Genomic DNA, 25,562 nt, shown 5'->3' with positions numbered 1-25,562 from the left:
AAAGCAACCAACCCCGCCCAAGCGCCGAAATCCACGTTACGGCTGCGCAGGAGGCAGCTAAGGTAGGAGCATGCGCTGTATGACCGGATGAAAACGCCCGCCCCCACCACCACGCAAGTTGACCGAGGGCGCATGCGCCCTGTTGATAGAGGTCGCCAAGCAATCAGGGGCAAAGGGAGAGACTGATGAGTCTTTTAATAGAAAAACACACAGTTAACAGTAGCAACACAGTCTCTCGCGATCCTGATGGCGCTGGGCTTCAGTTCTTCACTTTGGGGGGTGGCCTGTGAGAGGAAAGAGATGAGGGGACTCAGAGCTCATCACCACTGTGGGGCACTCCTAACAAGTATTGACTGGACCCCCTGCTCACCTGTACACACCCACGACCACAGCGTGGTCTCTTTCGTATGGCTCTAGCGTCAACTGCTCCTGGGGCTTCATGTTCTCCTGCTGCATCTTTTTCACTTCAGAGGCAAACACGGCCTCTGCAGAGGCTGTGGAGTCAATGCAGTTGGCCTGCAGAAGAAAGAGGATTTGAAGTCCACAGCAAGGCTTTGGGCTGCTTTCCCTTTTTTGTGTTTCTTTAAACCAGTAGAATTTGTTTTCATTGGAGACTAGGCTTTGGGAATGTGGGGAAAGACTTAGTTAGATAAATTTTCAATTTGGTTTGGATTGGAACAGGAAGCCTTCAACAGCGCCCTATTTTTCTAAAAGCCAGTGTTTAAATCTTACACTCCGGGTTTTTCTTTTTTCTACTTCCTCTTCTTTAACAATAGCAATAATGCAGCTGAGAATGCTAAAACAAATGCAGCAAAGGCTGCAGAAAACAATGGTGAATCTGGTTGAAGACAATGGAGAGGCCTCTGTACTTCAAAATGAAACATTTTTTAAAACGCATCCAGCATTTATCTGGTATTTAGTTTACACCAGGTTCTCTTCTCAACACTCCATACATATTGAGGCATTTAGTCCTTACATCAACATTAAAAGAGATAGGACTAACATTGCTATTTTGCAAGTGAAGAAACAGGCATATAGGTTAGGTAACTTGCTCAAAGACACACAGCAAGATGCAATTCAAACTCAAGATACTCAGACTCAGCGATCATGCACTTAATCGCTACAGTCTATGGCCTCTTTAAATTCTAAGCTTTTTACTTTTGTAGACATTTTTCATTATGTGCTATTTGATTGGGTGGCTTACAGGGAGCTGGGAATAGACTGACTGGATTGGGGGATGGAGGCCCCCTTGTTTTGACTGGCTGCTTGGCAGTTACAGATAGAGAAGATACTGCCACCCCATCTTAGGACTCCTCTAAGCCCCGCACCTTAATGGAAATCACAAAGTGTCCTCCATTACGCAGGAAGGTGTGGGCATTCAGGGCTACAATCCGCGTCTGGTCTGGCTGGGCCACGTCAGCAAAGATCACATCCACCATTGCTAGGGAGAAACAAGTAGCGGTTAAAAGCTGGATCCACTGGATTTCCCAGCTCCTCCCATGGGGCCTGCACCCCAACACCAGCAGGTTCCTGGCAGAGTCTTCCCTGCCTCCAGTCTCACTTCCCCCTGTTGATCCCCCTCCCTCCAGAGTGCCCCCAAGATGGGTCCAAAACCCACAGTCACACCATTCATTCATTCCTCTTGTAAACCATGTTGCCACCTACTCTGTGGCCAGCCCTGGGCCGGGCGTGGGGGACAGAGAGACGAGTCAGACCCGGACCCTGCCCTCGAGACGCTCCCGGGTCTGGGGGGGGGAGACAGACACGTCATCAAAAAGACAAGTAAAGGTGAGCACTTACAGGCAAGAGCGTCTGCAGGATTGTCAAATGAAAACAAGTTGCAGGACAAAGGGTAAGGTATGAATGCACAGGGGAAAAAACTCACGAAAAGAAAAACCCGGGGGAATGCAAAGTAGTATTTTTAAGGCAGAGTAATTTAAAAAATAAATAAAATAAAATAAAAAACTTAAAAAAATGAAAAGATGGTGCAATGAAAACTGACTTTTTTAAAATCAGGAAAAGCAGACGTCAAATTGTTCATACTGGTTACCTCTGGGGGTGGTTTATAATGCACTCCATTTTTACACTATGCTTCTGAATTTGTTTTTAAAACAAAGTTATTTACATTCACAATGGGCCCCTCTGGGCCAGGCCGTACTCCGTTTGTGCTTTCTGGGTTATGATCTCCCCAGACGGTGCTGATGAAGACCGTCAAAGCAGGCTTTTATGCATAAGTCAGGGGTAGTATAAAAGGTACCACACTTTGCGGGGAGGCAGGAAGTACTGGGGTGGGGGAGATTAGGGGGAGGGGCAGGAGATTGGAGGAAAGGAGGTTGGCCCTCCAGACATCCCAGACCCTGAAGCAGGACTGCCACCTCCACAACCTCACCTGGCTCCCCCGACCCTTTTCATTTCTGCAGACTCAAGAGGCCTGTTCATCCACTCCAATTCCATCCAAATCAGGGCTCTGGAGGCCTCTTCCAGGAAACCTGGAGTGACCTGTCCTACCCCACCCGAGCCAACCCCAGACCCCTCACCGATGAGCATGCGGTATTTGTGCGGGTGCCGAGCATCTTCAATGACAGGAATAATGTTGGTCCTCTTCTTGGCCAAGTTAATGAGGTCACGGCCAGAACGGTGGGAGAATTCAACTGCATAGACCAGACCGTCCTAAAATAAATCAAAATCGAACAAAAACGATACTAGTTCTCATGTACGGAGTGCCTACTTTGGCCCATATACTGCATGCATCTCTTCAAATCCCCAAATCCAAACCCTACCATTTAATGACTTGTTATCATTTTAGATGAATAAACTGAGGTCCAAGGGTTATTCGATCCTGCTTTGCCTGATCTGAGAGCCCAGGCCCCCAATTCAGGCTTAAAATGAGGAAGCTAGGGCACAGAGATGACATTGTCACAGCTAAGAATATCTGCAATGGGCCAGGCACTGCTCTTGGCACTCTACAGGATTTAACTCATTTATCTTCACAATGACCCTATTTTCCAGACGGGTAAACTGAGGCTCAGAGAGGGACAGTAACTTGCTAAAAGCCACTTCACTGTTAAGAGCCCGCACCAGAGCCTGGGGTTTTTAACCACTAAATTGCACAGCCTACAGTCTTGTAGCTGAGTGAGGGGTCATGAAGTGAGATGCATGGGTGCCCTCTCAACAGGGGGCCTGTCCAGCCACACAGAAACACAGGCCCAGAAACTGACGTCTTCTGTTCTTTCAAGAGAAACCAGAAGACCAGATTTGGGGGGTATCAATTTTTAAAGAGGGCAATCAAATCAAACGTCCTCTCAGCTCCGGGCCCCTCTATCACTGGTCACCCCAATACCCACGCCCCTTCCCTCCAGGCCGAGAACTCAGGAGTGAGGCTGAATGAGGCTTTGGAGACGATGTGGTTCAAGCCGCTCCTTTCACTCACAGGCACTGTGACCAGGAAGGGCCTGGCTCCAAGCCACACGGTGCAGAGACGTGGCCAGGGCCTCTGACCTCCAGGCTGGCAGAGGAGGTGGCCTTTCCCTCCCTCCCACCCCTTCCTGCCCCCACCTGTCTACTCACCGGGCCTACGATATCAGAGACGTGAGAGACGGTGGTGCCCGAGGCAGCCCCCAGGTAGAGCACCTTGGCCCCTGGCTTGATGTGGATCTGGTCCACGCCGCCCAGGATTGCTGCCGCCAGCTTGGAACGGAAGGGGTTCCAGGCGCGGTACTCGATTTTGTCATCTCCCTCCTGGGCCGGGAGAGATGGGGACAGAAGTCAGCGCCAGGCTCTTCTGTAAGACCGCACTGCTCTTAACTCCTGGGCCCTCAAAAGGGACGGGGCGCCCAGTCATCGTACAAGAAACAAACGTGGGTACACATCTGTGGCCACGGCAGAGGCAGGGCCTGCCCTCTCGTGGAGGTTCCTGACTCAGAGGCAGCGACAGGGACAATATCATCCCAGGTAACAGCAAGGCAAGACCTATGCATTCATTCTATAGACACTGACCGTGCCCCTATGCTTAGGAACTGGAGAAACACAGTGAAGGGGACAAAGGCCTCGCCCTCAAGGAGCGAGGATACGCTGAACTGACTAACACACATGGCATAATAGCTAGTGACGGGGCTAAGGAGAAAAGATCAAGCCAGGAAGGAAGATCTGAAGCATGGGGAGTAGGGCGAGGGCAGGTGAAAATGAGAAAGGGTGGCCAGGGAGGAGCCAAGGAGGAGACACCTGAAGCAGACCTGAGGCTGGGGGGCCACTCAAATTATCTGGGGACGTGCATTCCAGGCAGCAGGAAAGCCAGCAGAAAGGCGGTGAGGGCAGCTTTTGATAGACAGGGTGGTGCAAGGGGGCCTTGTGAGAGAGACAATGTGACACCTGCCCAGAGCTGCTGGTGATGAAAAGGAACCAGCCATGCACAGGGCTGGGAGGAGAGTGTTCCAGGCAGAGGGAACAGCAAGGTTGTCGTTGTGGCTGGAAGACACTAGGTTAGGGGGACAGTGGGTGGAGACAGTGGGGAGGCGGGGCTAGAATGTGCAGGGCCTTCCAGGCCACACCGAGGACTCGGGACTTTAACCTGAAGCCAGCGGGACGTCACGGAAGGTATCTGAGGAGGGGGTGCATGATCTGACTTATGGATTAAGATGATCCCCTGGCTGTCACGTGGAGGACAGACGGTGGGAACAGGGAGACCAGGCAGCCGGTTACACCATCAGCTTGGGGCTCTGGTGGCTTAGCCAGGCGCCCAGGTCTCACCGAAATCGAGACTCTCTTCTCTCCATAAACCGATTCTCCAGGGACCAGATTCTTGGTGACCAGTGCATCTTCCTTTCCCCGACAAATGAAGACACCTGGGTGAGGGGATCAGAGCAGGGGTGAACACCCCGGCGGGCCACACCCCACCCCTAACCCCAGGGGCTTCCCTGCCTTCCTCACTCACCCTCATGCCGATGAGGCTCCACCATCACATTCTTCCCCGACTGGTTTCCTTTTCTTCCTCCCCGACCACGACCCCGGCTGCCACCAGACTGGAACCCGCCACCTACAAGGCAGAGATGCAGTGAGAGGGAGACCCCACCATGCTTCCCTCCCCGCTCCCCAAGCCCAGGGAAAGCCCCCTCCATCACCTCTTCCTCCCCCTCCTCGCCCACGGCCCCTAAAGCCTCCGCCTCGGCCTCGGCCCTCGCCAAAGCCTCCGCGGCCTCCGCCAAAGCCTCCGCGGCCTCCGCCAAAGCCTCCACGGCCTCCGCCGCGACCGCCACGGTCACCAAAGCCACCTCGGCCACTGAAGCCGCCCCCACGGGGGCTGAAACCTGTGGTGGAAACAGAAACAAGAACCATCAACGGGGCCACGGAGCTTGAGAAGTTACTCCTACGCCGAGGAGCTCCACTCGGGAGAGAAACGTGTGCGTGTGGGAGCCAGGAGAGGTGCCCGCGCGTGTCCACAGCAGCAGAACCACGGACTAACCTGAGCGTCCATGAGCAGAATGGACAAACGAAAGAGGGACGATTCCTGACCAACAACGAAAAGCATCAACAGATCCACACAACAGACATAAATCTCAGAATCATGGTAAGGGAAGAAGCAAGCCCTAGAAAACCACATCTAACACAATATCCTCTTTATAAAGGCCAGCAACAACTAAGAGGTGCTATGCGGTGTGGATATATGTGGTAATCCACGCCCCACCCGCGCCCAAAAAGAGGCAAGAGAATGATAAATGCGAAACTGACGATATTAGGCTTTGGGAGAGAGAAGTTATGGGGTTAGGATAGGGGAGGAAAACATAGATAGAGGTAGATTTACTGTCAATATTCTGCTTTTCTCGGTTGGTTAGTAAATGCACAGGATCTGTTCTATTATCAATATTAATTAGTCTGAAGAAGAGTGTGCACTGTGTGTGTACATGCACTGTGGCAGTAGGGTCCCCCGGGCCCTGGAAACTTCTTCATGCCCTCCCACTCCTGCCCTCGTGTGTGGCAGAAAAGCGCCAACCCCAAAACAGAGGGGAGGCATTCGACATCACATCTTTCCTGCTAACTGATCCCCCTGCTTCCAAGCACGCACAAGTCTCTCCCAACTCAGGGGGGAAAAACGAGCAAAACCCAAAACTGTCCTTTATGGATGGGCGACTGATCATAGCAGTTTAGGGCTTGTCAACAAGATGGGAAGTTGAAGGGAAAAGAAAACATTCAGAGAGACTTTATTTTCATCACTTCAGGAGAGAGCAAACATTGTTCACTGAGCACGAAACAGTGTCTGAAGCAGATAGAACTCTCCTGGTGCTAACAGATTCAGTACTTGACTTTTCTGTGATGGCTTCAAATCTGCAGTACTTTCAGAAAACTGCATTATCAAACAGTCGTTCGTGTGAAAATTAGTGATGGTTTAAAATGATGTCACTTGATGTAAACTATTCAATAACGAACTTTGCTAAAGTTTTTGCAAAGGTGCATTATATTCCCACCCTATGAAGGCTTCATTCGTTTTAATGGTGTTAGAGATGAAAATGTAGAACTCTGAATAGCTAGTCCTAATTTAGTTGTTAAAAATGAACGGTTTTCAAACTCCTACACCAAGAGTTGTTGACCTCTGGTCTCCCACTCCCTCTGCAGTCTACTGCCCACACAGCAGCTGGTGACTGACCTTTGCAAAACAGCAAATCAGCTCTCATCATTCCCCTGCCCAAATCCCTTCAAAGGTTTTCCGTCACATTCTAACTGAAATCAAAATTCCTTTCTCCGGCTTCCAAAGCTAGAAATCGGCGGGTCCCGGACGCGCAGGCTCAGCGGCCATGGCTCACGGGCCCAGCCGCTCCACGGCATGTGGGATCTTCCCGGACCGGGGCACGAACCCGCGTCCCCTGCATCGGCAGGCGATCCCTCATCCACTGCGCCACCAGGGAAGCCCCATGGGGCTTTTTAAAGTTCCCCAGGTGACTCTAATGTGCAGCCCAAACAGAATCACCACCATTGGGCTTGGCTTTTGCTGACTTTTCTGACCTTTCTCTATTTTGGGTCCTGTGCTCTTCCTCCCCAAGAACAAACTCACTTTCCAGCTTCTAAACCTTGAGCATCTCCTGTTCCCACTGCCTGGGTCCAGAGGACATTGCTTGACTCACCCACCCCACTGCACTCAGGTCTCTGACCGAATGTTCCTTCCTCAGAAGGGCCTTCTCTGGCTACCTGACCTTTACTCTGCTTGCTTTTTCTTCCTATCAGTTATCATACATGGCATCTTAAAGATTATTACTGCCTGCCTCTCCCACTAGAATCAAGCTCCAAATGGACAGAGATGTTTGTTTTGGTCATCACTGCATCCTGCACAACACCTGGCACAAAGTATGGGCTCAACAGATAGTAAATGGGCTGATAACTCTTAAACCCCTGGGTTCTGTCTCATGAAGAAAACACCCTCTCTGTTCATTCAGGAAGCAGGTGATCAGATGGTGACCAGAGCCCCAGTCCCTCCCTCAAGCAGCTCATGCATTGACTACAGGGAGACGGCCATGCCATTCACGACCCTAGAGAGTAGGGAAGGTCTGTGGGTATCCTGAAAAGTTCACCTGTAAGAAGGAGATATGGAAATAACACAGTGTCCATCTCGCAGAGTTGTAAAGATTAAATGACAATACACACAGAGCACTTAATATGCTACCTCGCACACAGTTTGAATATATTATTGAAACTCAGGAGAATGAATCCCTCCTCCTTCCTACTTAGGGGAGAAACCACTAGGCCTAAGAGACCCTCAACACAGGCCTGATAGAACAGAGACCCAGAAAGTGTGGGCACGGCATGGGGCACAGTGGGCATGATACTCAAAACATATCTTAATCCATTTCAGGTCCTGGGGTTCTTAGAAAAATGTACTGAAAGTACCCACTCCTCAGAAAAACGCACATTCACATAACTTTATCTATAAGTTTTGGCTGAAGGGTCCACAGACCCCCTCCCCGACCCCAGTGTAAAACTGCTCTCCTGCCACAGCCTTCCCCATCTCAAAACTGGAGACTCTACCCCTCCAGTTACACACGCCAAAACCCTTCATTGTCCTTGACCCCTCTCTCTCACACCCACATACAAGCTGTTGGCTCTATCTTCAAAATATATTCCCTGACAATTTGTCAGCCAGGTCCATTGCTACCACCCTGGTCCAAGCTACATCATCTCCTAGTAGATGACAGCAACAAACTTCCCACTGATGTGTCTACTTTCACTCTTGTTCCCCGGAAGTCTTTTGCACACAGAAGCAAGAAGGATCCTTTTAAAGGTCTCAGTCCAGTCTGACTGACCTCAGGTCCCCGCTCAAAATCTCCCAAAGGCTTCCTCTCTCAACCAGACGAAAATCCTCGCTAAAGAGCCGACTCCGGACAACTTCTACAACTTCTTATCCTAACACAGTGAGGGAAGGGTTGGGAAGGCGTATCCTCCATTCCTGGCACAATCAGAGCACAGGATGCCTGCAGGCTTGTCCGGGTCTCAGTGGGAGCCACACTGCCTGGCACTGCCTATTCCACCAGTAGATCCGTAAACACTGAAGAGAAAGGGAACTTGAGAGGGGGCATGGACCCACAAATTCTGGCCCCCCCCAGATGACCCCATCTCTCCACAGGCTGAAGTGTGGGGGGAAGGAAGGAAAAAAGGAAACCTGTACTAGGAAACAGACCCTTTCAGTCATGGCAGAAGATTTCCCCAACTCCAGGGGACCAAGTTGCGGGGAGGGGAGAGGGGCTCGACCTGATTCAGGAAGAGCTGAGACACCAGGGAGAAGGACCCTAATTTTGCTCCCCTTGAGAAGAAAGATAAAGATAACAATTAGAGAAAATACTATTATATGTCAAGCACCGTGCTATATGAGACATAACTGCAGACTGTAACATTGTGTAAGTTTAAAGTGTACAACCTGTTGATCTGATACACATATATTGCAAAATGATTACCACCATGTGCTATTTTTTCTTAACATGCTCTCACTAAATTAGAACTGGGTGCCATTTTATTGATGAGATAACTGAGGCTCAGAGAGGTAAAGCCACTTGCCCAACGTCACACAGTAAGTTAAGCATAGTAAGGATTGAAACTTTGAACTGAGGCCCTTCTGCTGTCAAAGCCAGGACTCTCATCATTCCACTAGGAGGGAGGTGTGGAGGGTTCATCAAAATCTCGAGTAAAATCGGAATGAATAAAACCACTCACGCCCTGTGATTACCTCCCTTGCCCACCCCACGATAATCCTATACTGGGCGTGTGAAGTTTCACCTCACCTCTCACCGCGAGTTGAGAATCACTAGGCCCAGGAGCTCCACTCCATTCTCAGGGACCCGCCCCCCTCCGGAGAGTAGAGAGCGGGAAAGTGGGCCAGGGAGGGCAAGCCGGGAATACTCATCTATGCCGGCCCTCTCTGAGAAGCTAGGTTTGAAGCCAAGGGTACTGCTGTTGCGGCAGCGACTGGGGAGCATATGGGGTCCTAGAAGGCCCAGCCCCCGCACCCAAGACCGGGGGCTCTCCGCCTCCCAATCAGGACAAATCCCCAAATCCCACGACCAGAGATCCAAGACCCCGGATGCCTGGATCTAGATTCTGGTTCAGTACCCTCGACTGCCGCCCGCGGCCCAATATCCAAGACCCCTAATGACTGCCTCAATGAAACGAATCCCAGTTCAGGATACCCCCAATTCTACGCCCAAGACTCTCTACTAACGACCGTGACCTCTGAGAAGTCAATCACAAACCTCTAGACCAGGAACCCGAACCCCAGGCTCAGGTTCGATCACAGGGCGGAACCAAGCCCTCCCATCCCCACAAGAGACCGGAACAAGACCCCTTCCCCACAAGAGACCGGATCCAGGGCTCAGAATCCTTGCCCCCAGGCCAGGACCCCGCCCCTCCGTTCCGGCCCGGCACCCCGATCCCCGCCGGATCCCAGTCCTGAGCTCCGACCCCAACCCCGGCCTCCACCTGGCTTCATAGCGAGCGTGGAGCTGCACGGCTCAGTAATCTGCGGCTTCCCCGGGTCCACGCGTCTGGGGCTTTCGCACGTGGAAAGGAGCGCACGCGCGCGGCGACGTACACTGCGTGATGCAACCACGCAGCCCCGCCCCTCGGAGCCTCAGCCCCGCCCGGAGCCTGGTGGGCGCGCTGTGGGCGGAGATTTCTGAGCCTCTCAGGGCACAGCCCCCTCGACCGTCCTTGGAGCTGCCTTGACCTGTGCAGCGTTCGCTACCCAAAATACGCTCCCCACTTCCCTTTTACTGGTGCGATCACCCCAGTAATCAGGGCTTATCCCCAAACTTTCGCACGCGCTATGCCCTCTGCTTCTCTTCTCTATTCCTAGTTAGCTCCCTAAGATTCCCTATACACTCAAAAGCCTTCCCTGATCCATTTCCATCCCCAAGAACAAGGGCCGACTCTGGACTCCCATTCATACATTGGAAAAGCATTTGTTGTGCGCCTGAATGTACCAGGCACTGTTCTAGGCACTGGGGATACAGTAGGGAACAAGACACACAAATCCTGGAGCTCATCTTCCAGTGGGGGAAACAGACACCAGACAAGTTGTTAAAATCATGCTGAATGATAGACGGCAATAAGTGCTTTGGAGAAAATAACAAGCAGGGAAGGGGGATAGGGACTGGTGCTGGGACGGGGGTGTGTGGGGTGTGTGTGTGTGTGAAACTGCTTACGAGGTGGTCAAGGAATGCATCCAGTGACTTTTCTTAAAAATTAATTAATTTTTGGCTGCATTGGATCTTGTGTGCGCAGGCTTTCTCTAGTTGCGGTGAGTGGGGTCTACGTTGCGGTGGCCTCTCTTGCTGCGAAGCACGGGCTCTAGGCGCGCGGGCTTCAGGAGTTGTGGCACATGGGCTCAGTAGTTGTGGCTCATGGGCTCAGTAGTTGTGGCACACAGGCTTAGTTGCTCTGCGGCATGTGGGATCTTCCCGGACCAGGGCTTGAACCCGAGTCCCCTGCATTGGCAGGCAGATTCTCAACCACTGTGCCACCAGGGAAGCCCCATCCGGTAAGGAGTGAGGCATGCTCCTATCTGGAGGAAGAAAGTTCCAGGCAGCTAGGATTTTAGGTGCAAAGGCCCTGAGCCAGGAAAAGTAAGGAGGGTTGCAGAAACACTGAGGAATGTGGTCGAGACAGAGTGAGGAGGGGAGAGTGGGAGGAGATGAGGGCAGGGAGGTTAACAAGGCAAATTATGTGGGACCTTGGGGTGAGAACTTTGACTTTTACTCTGAATGAGATGGAGGGTCCTGAACAGAGAAGGGATATGATCTGACTTGGGTCACTCTGGCTGCAGGTGGGAAACAGAGTGAGGGAGCGGGGTGGGAGCAAGAAGACCAAGGAGGGGCCTGCTGCAGTGGATCAGGTAAGAGACAGGATGGACCAGATCAGGATGCAGGCAGAGGAAGGAGGGAGGAGGGAGAAGATTCTGTGTAAATACTGAGAATTTTTTGGTAATTTTATAATTTGAATATTCATCCTCATATTCATTCCACAAAACAAAACAAGTGCTACTAAGAGAAGTTACTAACAACCTCCAGGAGAATCCACTGGTCTGTTCTGTTCATTGTTGTATCACTTTGTACCCAGAACAGGGCCTGGCACGGAGTGGGTGCTCAGTAAATGTTTGTCGAAGGAACGAATGAACCTATGCTATCTTGAGTTCTCTGTGAAGGGTCTCAGAAACATTCCTGAAAATTTGTTTACATATATATTCTGTGTGTGTGTGTGTGTGTGTGTGTGTGTGTGGTATGCGGGCCTCTCACTGTTGTGGCCTCTCCCGTTGCGGAGCACAGGCTCCGGATGCGCAGACCCAGCAGCCATGGCTCACGGGCCCAGCCGCTCCGCGGCATGTGGGATCTTCCCGGACCGGGGCACGAACCCATGTCCCCTGCATTGGCAGGCGGACTCTCAACCACTGCGCCACCAGGGAAGCCCTGTTTACATATTAAAATGGAAAATCTGCTGAGTCTATGCTGGATTTCCAGGAGCTATGTAATAATTCAAATGGCTCCAATTCAGGGTGATGTTACCTACTACTGTGAATTTTACTGTTTGCCTTCCAATTAACAATGTTTTTTTCTCTAAAGGATGAAAATCCTCAGTGTACAGTGCAGACTGTATTCTGGAATCCTGGCACCGTGTCCTGGGTCTGAGGTATTTCACCTGCCAACTTGCAACCTGAAATGGCCACTACCAGTGAGTAATTAGGGGGTGCCTTCTGGTTTTGTGCTGGGGGCACAATGGTGACTGAAAGAGTCCAGGCTTCCTGGAGCTTCCAGTCCCCTGGTCCTCAGACAGTGGCAGCCCAGAGGGGTCAGGGCCAGAATGGGGGAAGCACAGGCAGAATGGTCAGGGCTGGGATGGAGGAAGCACTGAAGGCTTTATCGGATGTCCCCCATGTCCTCTGAACTTTCCTTTTACCTTGCTGCTCTGACCACAACCTAGTTCTCCCATGAAGACATGTCTTTCCATGCAGCCCTTCTAAGCAGAGGCTGTTTTCTCTTCCTCAGCCTTCATGCCCCCTGAGCCTCTAGATAGCATAAGCTCCTCCGTGCTCCTTGTCGCTGCTTCTAAATCATTTTCTGCCTCTTCTCTAAGCCCCTTTGAAGTTTCTACACAGCATCTGCTCCCATTCTTGTAACCAGCTTTATCAACTCCCAAGTCACTGCACCTCATTGCATCTTTTTAGCTCCAGGCTCACTGCCACACAAGCTGTTCCTCTCATAATTCTTGGTGATTTCCAAATTCAGGTAGATGAACCTTTGACCGTTCTGGCCTCTCGAGATGCCTTGTCTTCCTCTTCTCTAGCGATCTCGTCCTTCACCCAACACTTCCTTCCCACACTTAGACTTTGTGCTGGGGACACAATGGTGACCGTGGCAGCCCCGAGATCCCAGGCCAGTGGGGGAGAAAGGCCCACCCCCATACAGTGGCAACCACAAAACCACAGCCCCTGCAGTCTCAGTTCCATGCATCTCACTGTCTGCCCATCACCTCCTGTCTTTCCAGCTCACTCCCCCTAAACCTATTGCTCCAAGGATCCTTCACCCCCATAAGCTGACCTCCTTTTCCCTGCCCCTCACCCCCTTGTGACCACAGTACTCTCACCACCCAGCCCGATTCCTCATCCAGTGTTCTCTCCTTTGCTCCCACCCTCAAACTTCTAACTTTATCTTTTGCACCCAATTGAGTCCACTCTCCACCTCCTCCGCACCTGCTCACTGGAAGCTGAATATGGATGGAGAAAAACCCACACCCACTGCCAGAGTGGGTCTCACTTCGGATTCACGACCACAAACCCAAGTGGGCCCTAATGCGGCCCAGCCATCCTATCACATGTCCCTAATTAATTCATTCTCTCGTTTCCTTTTTTTTCTTAATAGTACGGGAAATGTGCTCATTTTCAAATGCCTGATTAAGGCATAACTTACATACCATAAAATCCACCTATTTTAAGTGTATCTAGGTCCGCACATTTTAGTAAATGTATACAGTTGTGCGCCCATCACCGCAATCCAGTTTCAGAACAGATCCATCATTCCATTGCATACAAAGAAAACCATACAATATGTAGCCTTCTGCGTCTGGCTTTTGTCACTTAGCATCATGTTCCGAATGGTTGCATGTATCAGTAGTTGGTTCCTTTTCATTGCTGAGGATTCATCGTATGGCTGTACCACATTTCGTTTGTCTGTTCACCTGTCGAGCGTTCGAGATGTTTCCAGTGTGCAGGTTATTAATGCTGCTATAACCATTCACTTACAAGTACGGGTGTGGACAAATGCTTTCATTTTTCTTGAGAAGAGTCCCAGGAGTCAAATGGCTGAGTCACGTGATCAGAGTATGTTTACCTTTTTAAGAAACTGACACACTGTTTCCCAAAGCAGTTGGACTCATTTTCCTGAAGGATTATTTTACTGCTCTCTCTTCTCATCAGACCTCAAAACTTACTCTTTCTTTCTTACTCTTAGCTGATGACCTTGCTTCCCACTTGAACGAGAACATACAAGCAATCGTAAGAGAACTGCAGTATCCTCCTATCCCCGTATCTACCAGGCAACGGCACCTGTTACCTCCTATGCCGTAAAAGAAAACTGTTTTTGTGCTCATACACTTCACTTCTGACACCAAATGTATCTCCACACCAAGCAATTCTCCAGTTCTCTGCAGACTCCACCTGCTGACCTATACTTTAATTCAGTTCGGACACTAACTACCCAGAGTTGCATCAGACCCCACAGGTTAAGGACGGAAAGGAACAGAGGAAATCACTTTAAGTGAGGTGGTTGTGGAAGCCCTCTCTAAGGTAGCAACATGTAAGTGGACATTTGAAGGATGAGAAGCATCTAGTCATGTGATGACAGCTTTTCGCAAAGGAATGAAGTGAAAAATTTTGGCATGTTCAATACCCTGAAAGATCAGGTTCCCAGATCGTAGTTAGCAGGAAGGACAGTGATAGATGAGTCAGAAGAGATTAACAGGGGCCTTGTAGGACAAGGTGAAGGAATTTGATTTTATGACAAGATAAATTTATAGCCAGTGGTCCTATTTATACGTAAAGAAGAGTCATCTAGTGGCTGTGAGGATGAATTACAGGCAGGGAAGAGCAGATGGTACGCTACTGTTGACATGAGTGAGGATGGTGGTGACAGTGGGCACAATAAGAAAGACAGATTCCAGGTGTGTTTTGATACCATCCAGAAAGATTTGTTGATGGACTGAATAGATGGCAAAGGGGAGGGAAGAAGAACAATTCCCTATTTTCTGGCTGCTAGACTGAGGACTGGTAGTGCTATTCACTGAGGTGGGGAAGACCACTACAGGCAGGGCACAAGACAGGTTTCAAAGGGAAGAGAGACTTCAATTTTTTGACTTGTAGTTTGGATGAACAATTAAATCCTTGTTCCAACTCTGAGAGGTAGGTACTATCCTTAACTCTACTTTATTATTTTTTTAAACATTTATTTATTTATTTGCCTGCACCGGGTCTTAGTTGTGGCATGCAGGATCTTTAGTTGCAGCATGCAGGATCTTTAGTTGTGGCATGCAGGATCTTTAATTGCAGCATGCAGGCTCTTAGTTGTGGCATGCGGGGATCTAGCTCCCTGACCAGGGATCGAACCCGGGCCCGCTGCTTTGGGAGTGCAGAGTCTTAACCACTGGACCAGGGAAGTCCCATCCTTAGCTCTACTTTAAATATGATGCTTTTGGCTGAATGTTTGTGTCCCCTCAAAATTCATGTGTCGGAACTTATCTCCAATGTGATAATATTTGGAGGTGGGGACTTTGGGAAGTGATAGGTCATAAGGGTGGAGCCTTCGTGAATGAGATTAGTGTCTTTATAAAAGAGGCCCAGAGAATACCCTTGTCCTTCCACCAAGGGCGCATGAGATAGCCACCTATGAACCAGAAAGCAGGCTCTTACCAGACACCGAATTTACTGATGCCTTGATCTCGGACTTCCCAGCCTCCAGAACTGTGAGAAGTTTAAACTTCTGTTGTTTATAAGCCACGCATTTTATGGTATTTTGTTACAGCAACCTGAGTGGACTAAAACGCATGAGGAAACCGAATGACAGAGACATTAACGTGCCAGGGTTATAAACGATCAAGTCAGAATCTATTGATCTTTCTTTTCATTTTCTACTTCTTCCCTGCAATTATTCATCTTCTCATCCATCCGTTTTTCTAATCCTCCATTTCTCCATTTTCCCATTTCCCCACCCATCTTATTCCCAATCTACCCATCTATCTCCATCCATCCATCCCCTCACCTGCCAACAAATATTCATCACGTGCCAGATTCCCCAGGCATCTGACACCTGCTGTGCAGGAAGGAACGTCAGGGATGAGAAGACGTAAGACAGGCACACTGGTATGCAGCTTAGCTTAAGATATTTATTCAATGCTTTCCCAGTTGGCCTCAGTGGCTCAGCAAAGGGGTAGAGTGGATGAGGGACATACAGTGACAGAGTGCATCCCTCAATTATTGCAACCTCCAGGGGGCTCAGGTCCCGAAGTCCTCATTCCCGGTGGATGACGGATCAGTCCAGACTGCAAGAGACATACACTTAGCACTTTTTGTAGACTGAGCACCCATCCCGACTGCCCCTTTCCCATGAGGACCCAGGTGCCCCTGCTCCAATTAGCCTGGCTTCCAAGCTACATTCCTCACCATGGGGAGAAGTCCTGTGCTCTCCAGTTTTCCAGTGTTGTCTCCTTCTGGGGGTCATACCCATCATTGGTCTGGTCCGCGTCAAAGTTTCCGCAGGCCCCACACAGCATCCCAGCATGGTCATCACTGACCACCACAGCTAGCTGCCCATCGGTGCCAAGCTGCACCCGAACCCCTGCCTTCTGCTGGACTAGCACGGAGCCATCAGGATTCCGACTCACGGACACAGACGTTAACACCTCAGCTGGGAGATCCACTTGGAGACCATTCACCTGGTGGTTGGGGGAGGGTGGGTGAAACACAGAGGTGAGCTGGAACCACAGGAGAGCTGGGGTGTTACTAGGATGGAGAGCCCAAGGAAGACAACAAGTTCAAGGAGTGGAAGCAGAGATGCGGATTCTGAAAGAGATGGAGACCTGGATGATTGCGCCAAATGGAGAGATGGAGACCTAAGGTAGCTGGAGATGTGGATGGATGGATAGAAGGACAGAGAGCGGATGGATGAGCAGATGGATCAATGCATAAGCAGGCGTGCACACAACATTCCAAGGGCGGCCGGGGTTGGGGGGAAGCACTTGTACCAGATAGATAAACAAACAATCAGTCAAACCCCAGCATCATCCTGTCTGATTCTAGTTTACAAAAGAACAGAACACTTGAGCATTTCCTGTAAGTTACTGGTTCCCTAACAAGGCAGCTTCATCCCTTATTTTTTCAATGCTGATGTCTGAAGACAAGTAATGACCTAGCAAGTATAATGATCATGTGAGAAAATGACTATCTTTCTCCATCACTGGCTGTGAACTCAGTAAACTTGGTAACCTTGTGAGTTTTCCCCTTTAAATAACTGTGTCTGTTGGCTTTTTTAAAAAAATAAATTTATCTATCTATTTATTTACTTATGGCTGCATCGGGTCTTCATTGCTGCACACGGGCTTTCTCTAGTTGGGGCGAGTGGGGGCTACTCTTCATTGTGGCGCGCGGGCTTCTCATCGCGGTGGCTTCTCTTGTTGCGGAGCATGGACTCTAGGTGCATGGACTTCAGTAGTTGTGGCGTACGAGCTCAGGAGGTGTGGCTTGAGGGCTCTAGAGCGCAGGCTCAGTAGTTGTGGCACACGGGCTTAGTTGCTCTGCAGCATGTGGGATCTTCCCGGACCAGGGCTTGAACCCGTGTCCCCTGCATCAGCAGGCAGATTCTCAACCACTGTGCCACCAGGGAAGTCCTGTTGTCTGTTTTCTTCGATGAGTTAACCCTTCTGAAGTTAGATTCCCTAGCAAGCCTTGTTTCAAAGAAAAGTCCTTTTTTTCTAAATGCTTTTTCATGTGACTCTTCCTCTGCCAGATGATTGGAGAGGTGGGTAGATAGACTGGAAAGATAGGTAGATAGGTCTGAAAAGATGGATGGATGGGTGGGTGAATAAATGGATGGATGGAAGGAAGGAATGGAGGGAGGGGAGGGGTGAGGAAGAGAGGGAAAAAGGAAAGAGACGTAGAAGGAGGAGAGAAGGAGGGATGGATGCAGTGAAGGAGAGTTGGAGAGATGGATGGAAAGCTGCAAGCTTCGATGATATAAGAACTGGGTCTGAGTTATCTGTGTTACCCAGCACATGGCCTGGGATGAATGTATTCACAAAACCAAACTTTTCCTGGGTACCCTCTTGGTGCCAGGCCCTGATCTGGGTACTGGTGACAAAGTGATGATCAAGATGAACAGGATCCCTGCCCATCTGAGGATTGTATTCTAGTAATGGAGAAAGGCAACAAACACAAAGAAATAATGGATAACCTCAGATAGTGATAAGCACTTGAAGGAAATAAAACAGAGTAACAGCACTGAGACTGGGATGGAGTCAGAGCTTCCATAGGTAGTTGGGAAAGGCCTCGCGGTAGAAGCAATGCCAGAACTGAGGTCTGAAGGATGAGAAGGAGCCAACTCTTAGAAAATCTGCATTGCAGCAGTGGGAACAGCGAATGCAAAGGCCCCAAGGTGGGAACAAGCTTGCTCTGCTGTATGAATAGGATAAAGGCCAGCTTGGCCTATTATCAGCACAGCCAATGAGGGAAGGAGCTGTAGGAAATGAGGCTGGTGAGGCTGGCAGCAGTCTGATCACACAAGGCCATGGAAGGGAGGTGGCTTGAGTTTGGAATGTTGTTCTGGGAAGTCACTGTAGAGTTTTAAGCGCAGAATGCCCTGATCTGATTCACATTTCTAGAACATCTGCTGTGTAGAGAATCGTTTCTTGATAGAGGAGCAAGGGAAGGTCAAGAGCAGGGGTCTGTTCACCTGAATTATGGATCAAGCGGAGGCCAGAGAAAAAGAGGGACTGGTCCAGATTACACTAACAAGAGAACTCAAGCTTCCCTGCTTTCAGCAGGGCTGAGTCTTGGACCAGCTGGATGCCTTGGTGGAGGGATGTAGGCAGACCATTCACTGGGGGAGGAGTGTGGGGAGCATTGGCTTTATCGCCCCCCTAGACCCAGAGGACACCAGTGGATGTCTCTGCAATCAATGAACAGGTCATGGGAACAGAGACATGGGAACTTTAGGGCAGCCTGACATCTGTGTGTGGGTCTTAGGCTCTATTACTTGGGCCACAGATGATTAGACTCTGAGTCAGCATCAGCCCTCAGTTCGGCCAGATTCTCTCTCTAGAAATTTGGAATTGGGGTGGTGAGAACTGTGGGGTTTGGTAAATGCAAGGCAGTGGTAAGTCAACAGAAGTCAAGGGGCAGAAGGGAGAACCCACTGGGGCTGGAATGCACTCATGAGGCAAACAATGACAGGTCTGAGGGGGCCCTAAGAGCAAGCTGAAAGACGGCTGAGGGAAGGGTCTAGTGGCCTGGGATTGATAGAGTCCAAAGGGTGTTCCCACTGAGCACTGCACCTGGAGTCCATCTTGGTCCCTTATATCCAGACAGTCACCACCACACTCCATTCCCATCGAAGTGGTTCAGAGCCTGGGTGCCGGTGGGTTCAAAGCCTGGATCTCCCGGGTACTCTCTGAGTGACTTGGGTAAATGATGTCACCTTCCGGGGCCCTAGTTTCCCCTCTGTGTAAAATGGGGATAATAATAGTCCCTGTCTCATGAGTATGTTGTGGGGAGTCACAGAGAATGAAGCTGATTTGGGGGACAGCAAGTCTAAAACACAGAGGTACAAATTCCGATGACACTGCCAGGCACCTGGATCCAGCCACTCCTGAGGCTCTGTCCCTGGATTTTCTAGTTATGTGGGCCAATCAATTCATTTTTACTCAAGGCACTCCGAATTTGGTTTTCTGTCACTTGCAACCAACAGTCTTGGTTAACACTAAAATCAAAACTAGTAAGTTACTTGAATGTGCTTTTGCTCTTCAAGAGCTCAGCCAGAATAGAGGGACTAAGTTTGAAGTACTGACACAAATAGAAATCCCGAGAAACAAACTGCAGAGATCTGTAAAGAAAACAGACAGCAAGGCAGATGGGCTGCCAGGAATGTAGGGACACTGCAACAGGAAGAACAAAGCTCAGGGGAGACATGCCCCCTGTGTCCAGGCTTACCCACACGCCCTTCTTTCGGGTCACAGTCACCAGTCCATCCTGGAAGAAGATGTGAACGTGGCCCAGAACTGCAGCTTTGCTATCGCAGGGCCAGACATCAGCAACCACACGGTACCACGGGACGGTCTCCTGTAGTCCTGGGCAGCGGAAAGAGAGCTCATAGATGCCAGGGGAGCTGACGGCACTGTGGGCCCCATCGAAGGTGGTGAGGTTGGCATCCACAGAGAGGGAACAGAGGCCACGGGAGACCCAGCAGTCCCGGACCCCAGCCTGGACCTCGCATACGCGGCCTGGCGGACAGCTGGCCGCTTGGCACGTCTGGCCGGTGCTCGAGGAGCAGGAACAGCGCTCGCTGCAGTCTGAGGTCAGCAGGGAGGAGTTCGCCTGTGCACAGAAAGGGGCCAGGTTACAGTGGTGCGGTGGACTGAAAAAACAGACACAACCCGTCAACCCTCTGGGCCCATGCAGAGTGACTTTGCAGTAGCTCTCATTAAGAAATGGAGTTTCCCCTTCCTCACAAATCTGGGCTGGCCTTAAGACTATGCCTTGGTTATTACAATGCAGCAGAAGCAACGCTGTGCCAGGTTCAAGCCTGGACCTCAAGAGACCTTACAGATTTCTTCTCTCTGTCTCGGAACCCTTCCCAGACACCACAGGCTAGCCTGCCTGAGTATGAGAGACCCCGTGGAAGAGAGACAGCCAGCCCTCAGCTGACCCACTGGGGGACCACAGATGTATGAGTGAGCCCAGGGGTGGCAGAAGAACTGCCCTGCTGATCCCAGCCCAAACTGCAGAGCTGCAGAATTGTGAACTAAACAAACCGTTGTTTTAAGCCACTGTGTCTTGGGGGTGGTTTGCAACCCAGCAAAAGCTAACTGATACAGGTAGGAGTGGGCACTGGAGATATTCCAGAGTCCTGGCACCCCCAGCCTAGAACAGAGGGCTCTGGAAACCCAATTCCAGGAAATGGACTTTCTCCTGGTTTTCTCCTGTCTGACCGGCTGTTCTTTCTTCACTGCATTTTCAAGTTCCTCCTCATCTCCCAAATCCTGAACACTATCCTGCCCAGGGCTTAGTCCTCAGATCTATTCTTTCTCTATCTACCATTTACTACCTGGTGATCTCACCAAATCTCATGAAGACTAAAAGCAGTGTCTGATCCTCAGCTGCACCCTGGCCCAGGGTGTGGGTCGGGTGTGGGTAATTGTTATAGAGACCATTATTGAGACAACAGGTGAAATTCAAATAAAACCTTTACGTTAGATAACAGTATCAAGTCAGTATTAATTTTCTGGCTTTGAATTGTATTGTGGTCAGATCAAATGAGTTTTTTTATTCTTAAGAAATCCTTGCAAAAGTATTTAGGGGTAAACGGGTACTATGTCTGCATCATACTCTCAAATGGTGCAGAAAAAGCAGTATGTGTATATGCATACAAACATATATATATATATATATATATATATATATGGAGAGAGAGAGAGAGAGAGAGAGGATGATAAAGTGGCAAAAAAGGTCAACATTTGAAGTACCTGAGTAAAGGGTAGGCAGGAGTTCTTTGTACTATTCTTGTAATTTTTCTTAAATTTGAATTATTTAAAAATAAAAGTTTGAGAACTTTAAACAAAATGAATACATTTAATTTTTAAAAAATTACCATCTCTATACTGATGACTCCAAGATTTATGTCTCCAGCCCAGACCTCTCCCCTGAATATCAGACCTACAAATCCAAGAAACCTAGCACGGGCAGAGTGGTCAAGGCTGGCATGGGGAAGCACAGGGGTCTGTGGGGGTCCAGAGGAGGAGCCTAACCCCACCTAGGGGATCAGAGAGGGCTTCCTGTAGGCGGTGAGGCCTGAAGGAAGGAGTAGGAGTAGTTTGGCATCTTCTTCCGCAGAAGTCCTGCACTTCTAGACACTCTAGCCTACCTTTCTGCCGTTAATAAAACTGGGAGGAACAGGGAAGGGATGTGGTAATCCATCTTTCCTTTATTTGATAAATATGCTTTTGAAGAAGCAGGACAGCCTAGTAGTTCAGAAGGTGAGCCCAGGCTGCTGGGGTGTGCATCCCAGACTCCCCACTTGCTAACAGGTAGTCTTGGGCTGACTTCTCTCTGTCATCCATAAAATGGGGAAAATAACAATAGTACGTGACTCGTAGAATCGCTGTTACTATCAAATGACATCTATAACAAACTTGGTGCATAGTAAGGGCTCAAAAAATATCAATCACAAAAGTAAATCAACTATTAACTTTCGCTTCCCATTATTAAATGACTGTAGCCGTGCTCTGCTATAAATTACTATTATTTTTACTGAGTGTGATGAACATGGAGGGTGAGGCCCAGTGCTCAGTGGGTGCCTTTCAAGCACAATCACCCCCGATTCCTCAGACACCTATGGTGCAAGGATGATGACTAACCCCATTTTACAGATGGAGAAAATGAGGCTCAGGAAGGAGACTGTAGTAGGCCCGATAATGGCCACCCCAAAGACATCAGGTCCTAGACCCAGTAAATGTTACCTCACATGGAAAAAGGGTGTTTGCAGTTGTGATTAAGAATTTTTGAGATGCTGAAATTATCCTGGGTGGGCCTTAAATACAATCAAGTGTATCCTTATAAGGAGGAGCCAGAGGGAAATTTTATGACACATACAGAAGAGGAGGGGAAATGCGACATGGAAGCAGAAATTGGAGTGACATGGCCATAAGCCAAGGAATGCCTGCAGCCACCAAACGCTGGGAGAGGCAAGGAACAGCTCTTCCCCTACAGCCTCTGGAGGCAGTGCCGCCCTGCCGACATCTTGCCCCAGTTACCCTGATTTCTGTCTTCTGGTCTCCAGAACTGTGAGAGAATAAATTTCTCTTGTTTTAAGGCACCGAGTTGCGGTCATTCGTCACAGCAGCCACAGGAAACTGACACAGGGACGTTACTAACATTGAGTCACACAGCAGGGAAGTGGTGGCAGCCTCTCTGTCCCCATCCTCGAGGGGGTCAGCACAGAAACTCTGAGTCCCCCTCAAGCCCCTCCACCCTCCCTGCCCATCTCAAGCTCCTGCTTACTGGCAAGTATCGGCCGTCATGGGTGCAGCCGCAGTCTTGGACAGGGATGCAGACACCCTGGGACAGCAGGAAGCGGTCGTCACACTCGCAGCCCTCAAAGCAGCGGGTGGTGCAGCCCGTGAGGCCAGAGAGAGCCGCACAGGAGCCCTGGCAGGAGCGCGTGCAGATGGAGTAGTGGCTGTGGGCAGGGCACTGGAGCGCTGCGGAGAGAGAAGGCAGGGTGGGGTCATGCCTACACACAGCCACTGAATAATGAATGGGGCCTACTGCACACCCAGCTCTGGGCTGCCAGTGCTGGGGACACGGCAATGAAGACAGCTCCAGGCCCTGCTCTATCTGTCAGTGGGACAGATAGCGATGGCCCAGTGTGATCAGGGCTGCATTGGGGAAATACAGACAGAAGGTCAGGGCCAGGATGCGGCAAGCACAGGCAGAGGGGTCAGGGCCAGGATGGGGGCTGTGAGGACCCAGGGGAAGCAACCAGAGTGAGGGCCTGGGCTCTGGCTAAGCAACTGGTGGATGGTGTGGCTGCCCCGCGATGAGGACCAGGATCAGGAATAGGAGGATCAGGTTTGGGGTGAAATGCTGATGTCATACAGGAACACAGGAGGTGTGTGAGGGACCCTGAGGACACCAAGTGCAAAGTGTCCAGGAGGTCACTGGACCCATGAGGCTGGCAGTCAGTAGAGAGGTCAGACATGGAGACAGGCAGTGTCTACTGCCAACACCGAGGACAAATCTAAGGCTATAAGGGTAGGTATGGGCCTGGATGTAGGTCCTACCCTGAGGAGAATGAAGGAGACACAGCCCTGCCCTGGGGGCATGAGTGGCCACTGCCTTGTCCAGGAGAGTCCAAGGAGACATGGCCCTGTCCTGGGGGTTTGAAGGAAACAGATAAGCCCTAACTGGGGGTATCTAAGAGGTACAGTCTTGGGCTGGGCGTCTGAGGGAGCTGCAGCCTTGTCTTAAAGGATCTGAGGGGCTATGGTCCCATCCTGGAGGATCTGGGTGAGCCACAGACTCAGGCTTTATTGTGTGAGCTTCTGACCTGCCCGACCCACCCTCCAAGGTCACCACAAAAAAGGTTCCGGATGGGCCTTGAGAAGAACTGCATCTGAGGTCTCAGGAGAGCAGGCCCCTGAAAGGAGTCTGAGAAGGGCCGGTCAGCCAGGCAGGAGGGAAGCCAGCAGGGTGTGCTGGGGGAGGAGCTGGGGACTGCTCCTGAGATGCACACAGGACAGGGAGCAGGTCAGAGGGTATCCCCGAGCCTGGGTTGAAGTCCTCCCAGGGGCCCATGGACACTCACGGCAGAAGCTGTCTGTCCTCCAGGGCTTCACAGCCACGCCAGCTGCCTGGCAGGCCGCTGTGTAGGCTGACAGGCTGCGGCAGAGGGTGGCACTGTTGCCCTTCTGGGCACAGAGGTCATACACGCACTGGCGGAAGTACTCAGAGGGGCTCAGAGCTGCATGGCAGGCCGAGAAGGGGCCCTTGGCATCCTGGAGCCGCCCACAGGCCTCAAGGCTCTCATACGGCGCCGTCTCCTCTGCTGAGCACAGGGGGCAGCCCTGGGGCTCACAGCCCTCGCCACAGCCCTGGGAGGAGCCGGGTGCCCGCCACGCGGCTCCAAAGGCATCCACGCTGGGGGCCATGGCGCCACTGGGCAGGACAAAGTCATCATTCCAGTTGCCGTTGAAGTTCCCACAGAGGCCACAAAGTCGGTCACGGAAGGGGCTAGGGATGGATATGAGGATGTAGGCATCGCCGTCAAAGAGAAGACGCAGCTCCTTGGTGGTCTGCAGAATCATGTTCCGGCCCTCGGCGGTCACCCGCACGTGGCCCACAGCCACAGGCAGGGCTACAGCCTCGCCATCCACAGTGACCTGGATGGAGGGTCAGATGCGTCAGGGCTCATAGAAGCACAGGTAAGGCAGTTCCCTCAGACTCCCAGGATGCAGCTGTCTCTCTCTCAGTCACACTGGGGTGGGGCCATGTCCCCCCCAGACTTCCCAGGGTAGGGTCGTGTCCCCTTCAGAGACCCCAGGGCAGGGCTGTGTCTTGTTCAGTCCCCCGTGGGGCAGGGTCATATCTCGCTCAAAACCCCCAGGGTGGGCCCTGTCCCCCTCAGAGCCTCCAAGGTGGGGCCAGGTTGCCCTCAGACCCCCAGGGCAAGGCCACGTCCACTTACCTGTGGCCCTCGAGCCAGGCCCACAACCTGGCCAGCCACAGTAACCACCAGACGCTGGGGATCTCCAGCCGCATTATTCTCAAGCACAATGGTAAAGTCCTCGTCCCCAGGCTGTGGGTGGCAGACCTGGGCCAAGATATAGGAGCAGGAGCCATGCAGGTCATAGGCACGGCCGTCGAGGGTAATGTAGTGGACGCCCCCGCTGGCCAGGCAGCGGCCACAGCCTGTAGGGCGACAGGCCTGGACGCCATCCTGTAACCGGCACTCCTCGTAGGGCCCGCAGGCCGCGCCCTCCTGGCAGCTGACCTGGCCGCCCGGCCCACACTCGCAGCGCCGCTCACACTCAGGACCCGGGTAGAAGTCCTTGCCCAGCGGGTAGTAGCGGCCCTCGTGGAGGCAGCCGCACTGGCCCACAGGCACGCAGGTGTCTCCACTAAGCACAAAGCCAGCGTCGCAGAAACAGCCCTCCCGGCAGGTGGATTCGCAGCCCTCGGGCGCTGAGAGGCTAGGGCAGCTCACAGGGCAGGAGTCACCACAGAGCTTGTAGTGACTGTGGGCCGGGCACTGGAGGGCTGTGGGGACAAGAGGGAATGA

General features: G+C 51.2%; 2 protein-coding genes and 1 long non-coding RNA gene across 3 annotated transcripts in view; 1 reads left to right on the top strand and 2 right to left on the bottom strand.

Annotated features, from left to right (window-relative positions):
• Nucleotides 1-178: 178 nt before the first annotated feature.
• On the bottom strand, nt 179-10,057 carry FBL (fibrillarin). The gene is made up of 9 exons (XM_060131575.1): nt 9,952-10,057; nt 5,118-5,303; nt 4,931-5,032; nt 4,747-4,841; nt 3,568-3,738; nt 2,538-2,670; nt 1,329-1,441; nt 371-516; nt 179-284 (listed from the first exon to the last, which is right to left on the bottom strand). Exons 1-9 carry the CDS (start codon nt 9,959-9,961, stop codon nt 260-262), a joined length of 981 nt encoding a protein of 326 aa, XP_059987558.1. The 5' UTR covers nt 9,962-10,057; the 3' UTR covers nt 179-259.
• On the top strand, nt 5,552-14,005 carry LOC132509959 (uncharacterized). Its single transcript, XR_009537184.1, has 3 exons — nt 5,552-5,563; nt 12,090-12,198; nt 13,974-14,005. It is a non-coding gene; the product is annotated as an uncharacterized LOC132509959 (long non-coding RNA).
• A 1,885-nt stretch (nt 14,006-15,890) lies between these two features.
• FCGBP (Fc gamma binding protein) overlaps nt 15,891-25,562 on the bottom strand; it is an 82,981-nt gene continuing 73,309 nt past the window's right edge. The window contains exons 20-25 of the mRNA XM_060131569.1: nt 24,969-25,540; nt 24,090-24,663; nt 22,784-22,983; nt 19,718-20,101; nt 16,178-16,449; nt 15,891-16,056 (exon numbers count right to left, since the gene is read on the bottom strand). Of these exons, the coding sequence (XP_059987552.1) occupies nt 16,047-16,056; nt 16,178-16,449; nt 19,718-20,101; nt 22,784-22,983; nt 24,090-24,663; nt 24,969-25,540 (2,012 nt within the window). The 3' untranslated portion in view covers nt 15,891-16,046. The remainder of the gene's footprint in view (nt 16,057-16,177; nt 16,450-19,717; nt 20,102-22,783; nt 22,984-24,089; nt 24,664-24,968; nt 25,541-25,562) is intronic.

This window comes from Lagenorhynchus albirostris, chromosome 19 (genome assembly GCF_949774975.1).
Source record: "Lagenorhynchus albirostris chromosome 19, mLagAlb1.1, whole genome shotgun sequence".
Taxonomy (NCBI): Eukaryota; Metazoa; Chordata; class Mammalia; order Artiodactyla; family Delphinidae; genus Lagenorhynchus; species Lagenorhynchus albirostris.
The sequence above is the reverse complement of the archived record's forward strand: the minus strand, read 5'-3'. Positions and strand labels throughout refer to the sequence as shown.

Excerpts from the sequence above, each read along its gene's own strand:
- FBL (XM_060131575.1), bottom strand. Across the intron at positions 1,442-2,537 it reads CAAATACCGCATGCTCATCG|CAATGGTGGATGTGATCTTT; the intron begins GTGAGGGGTCTG and ends GTTTCTCCCTAG. Across the intron at positions 285-370 it reads GTGGTCGTGGGTGTGTACAG|GCCACCCCCCAAAGTGAAGA; the intron begins GTGAGCAGGGGG and ends TTCCTCTCACAG.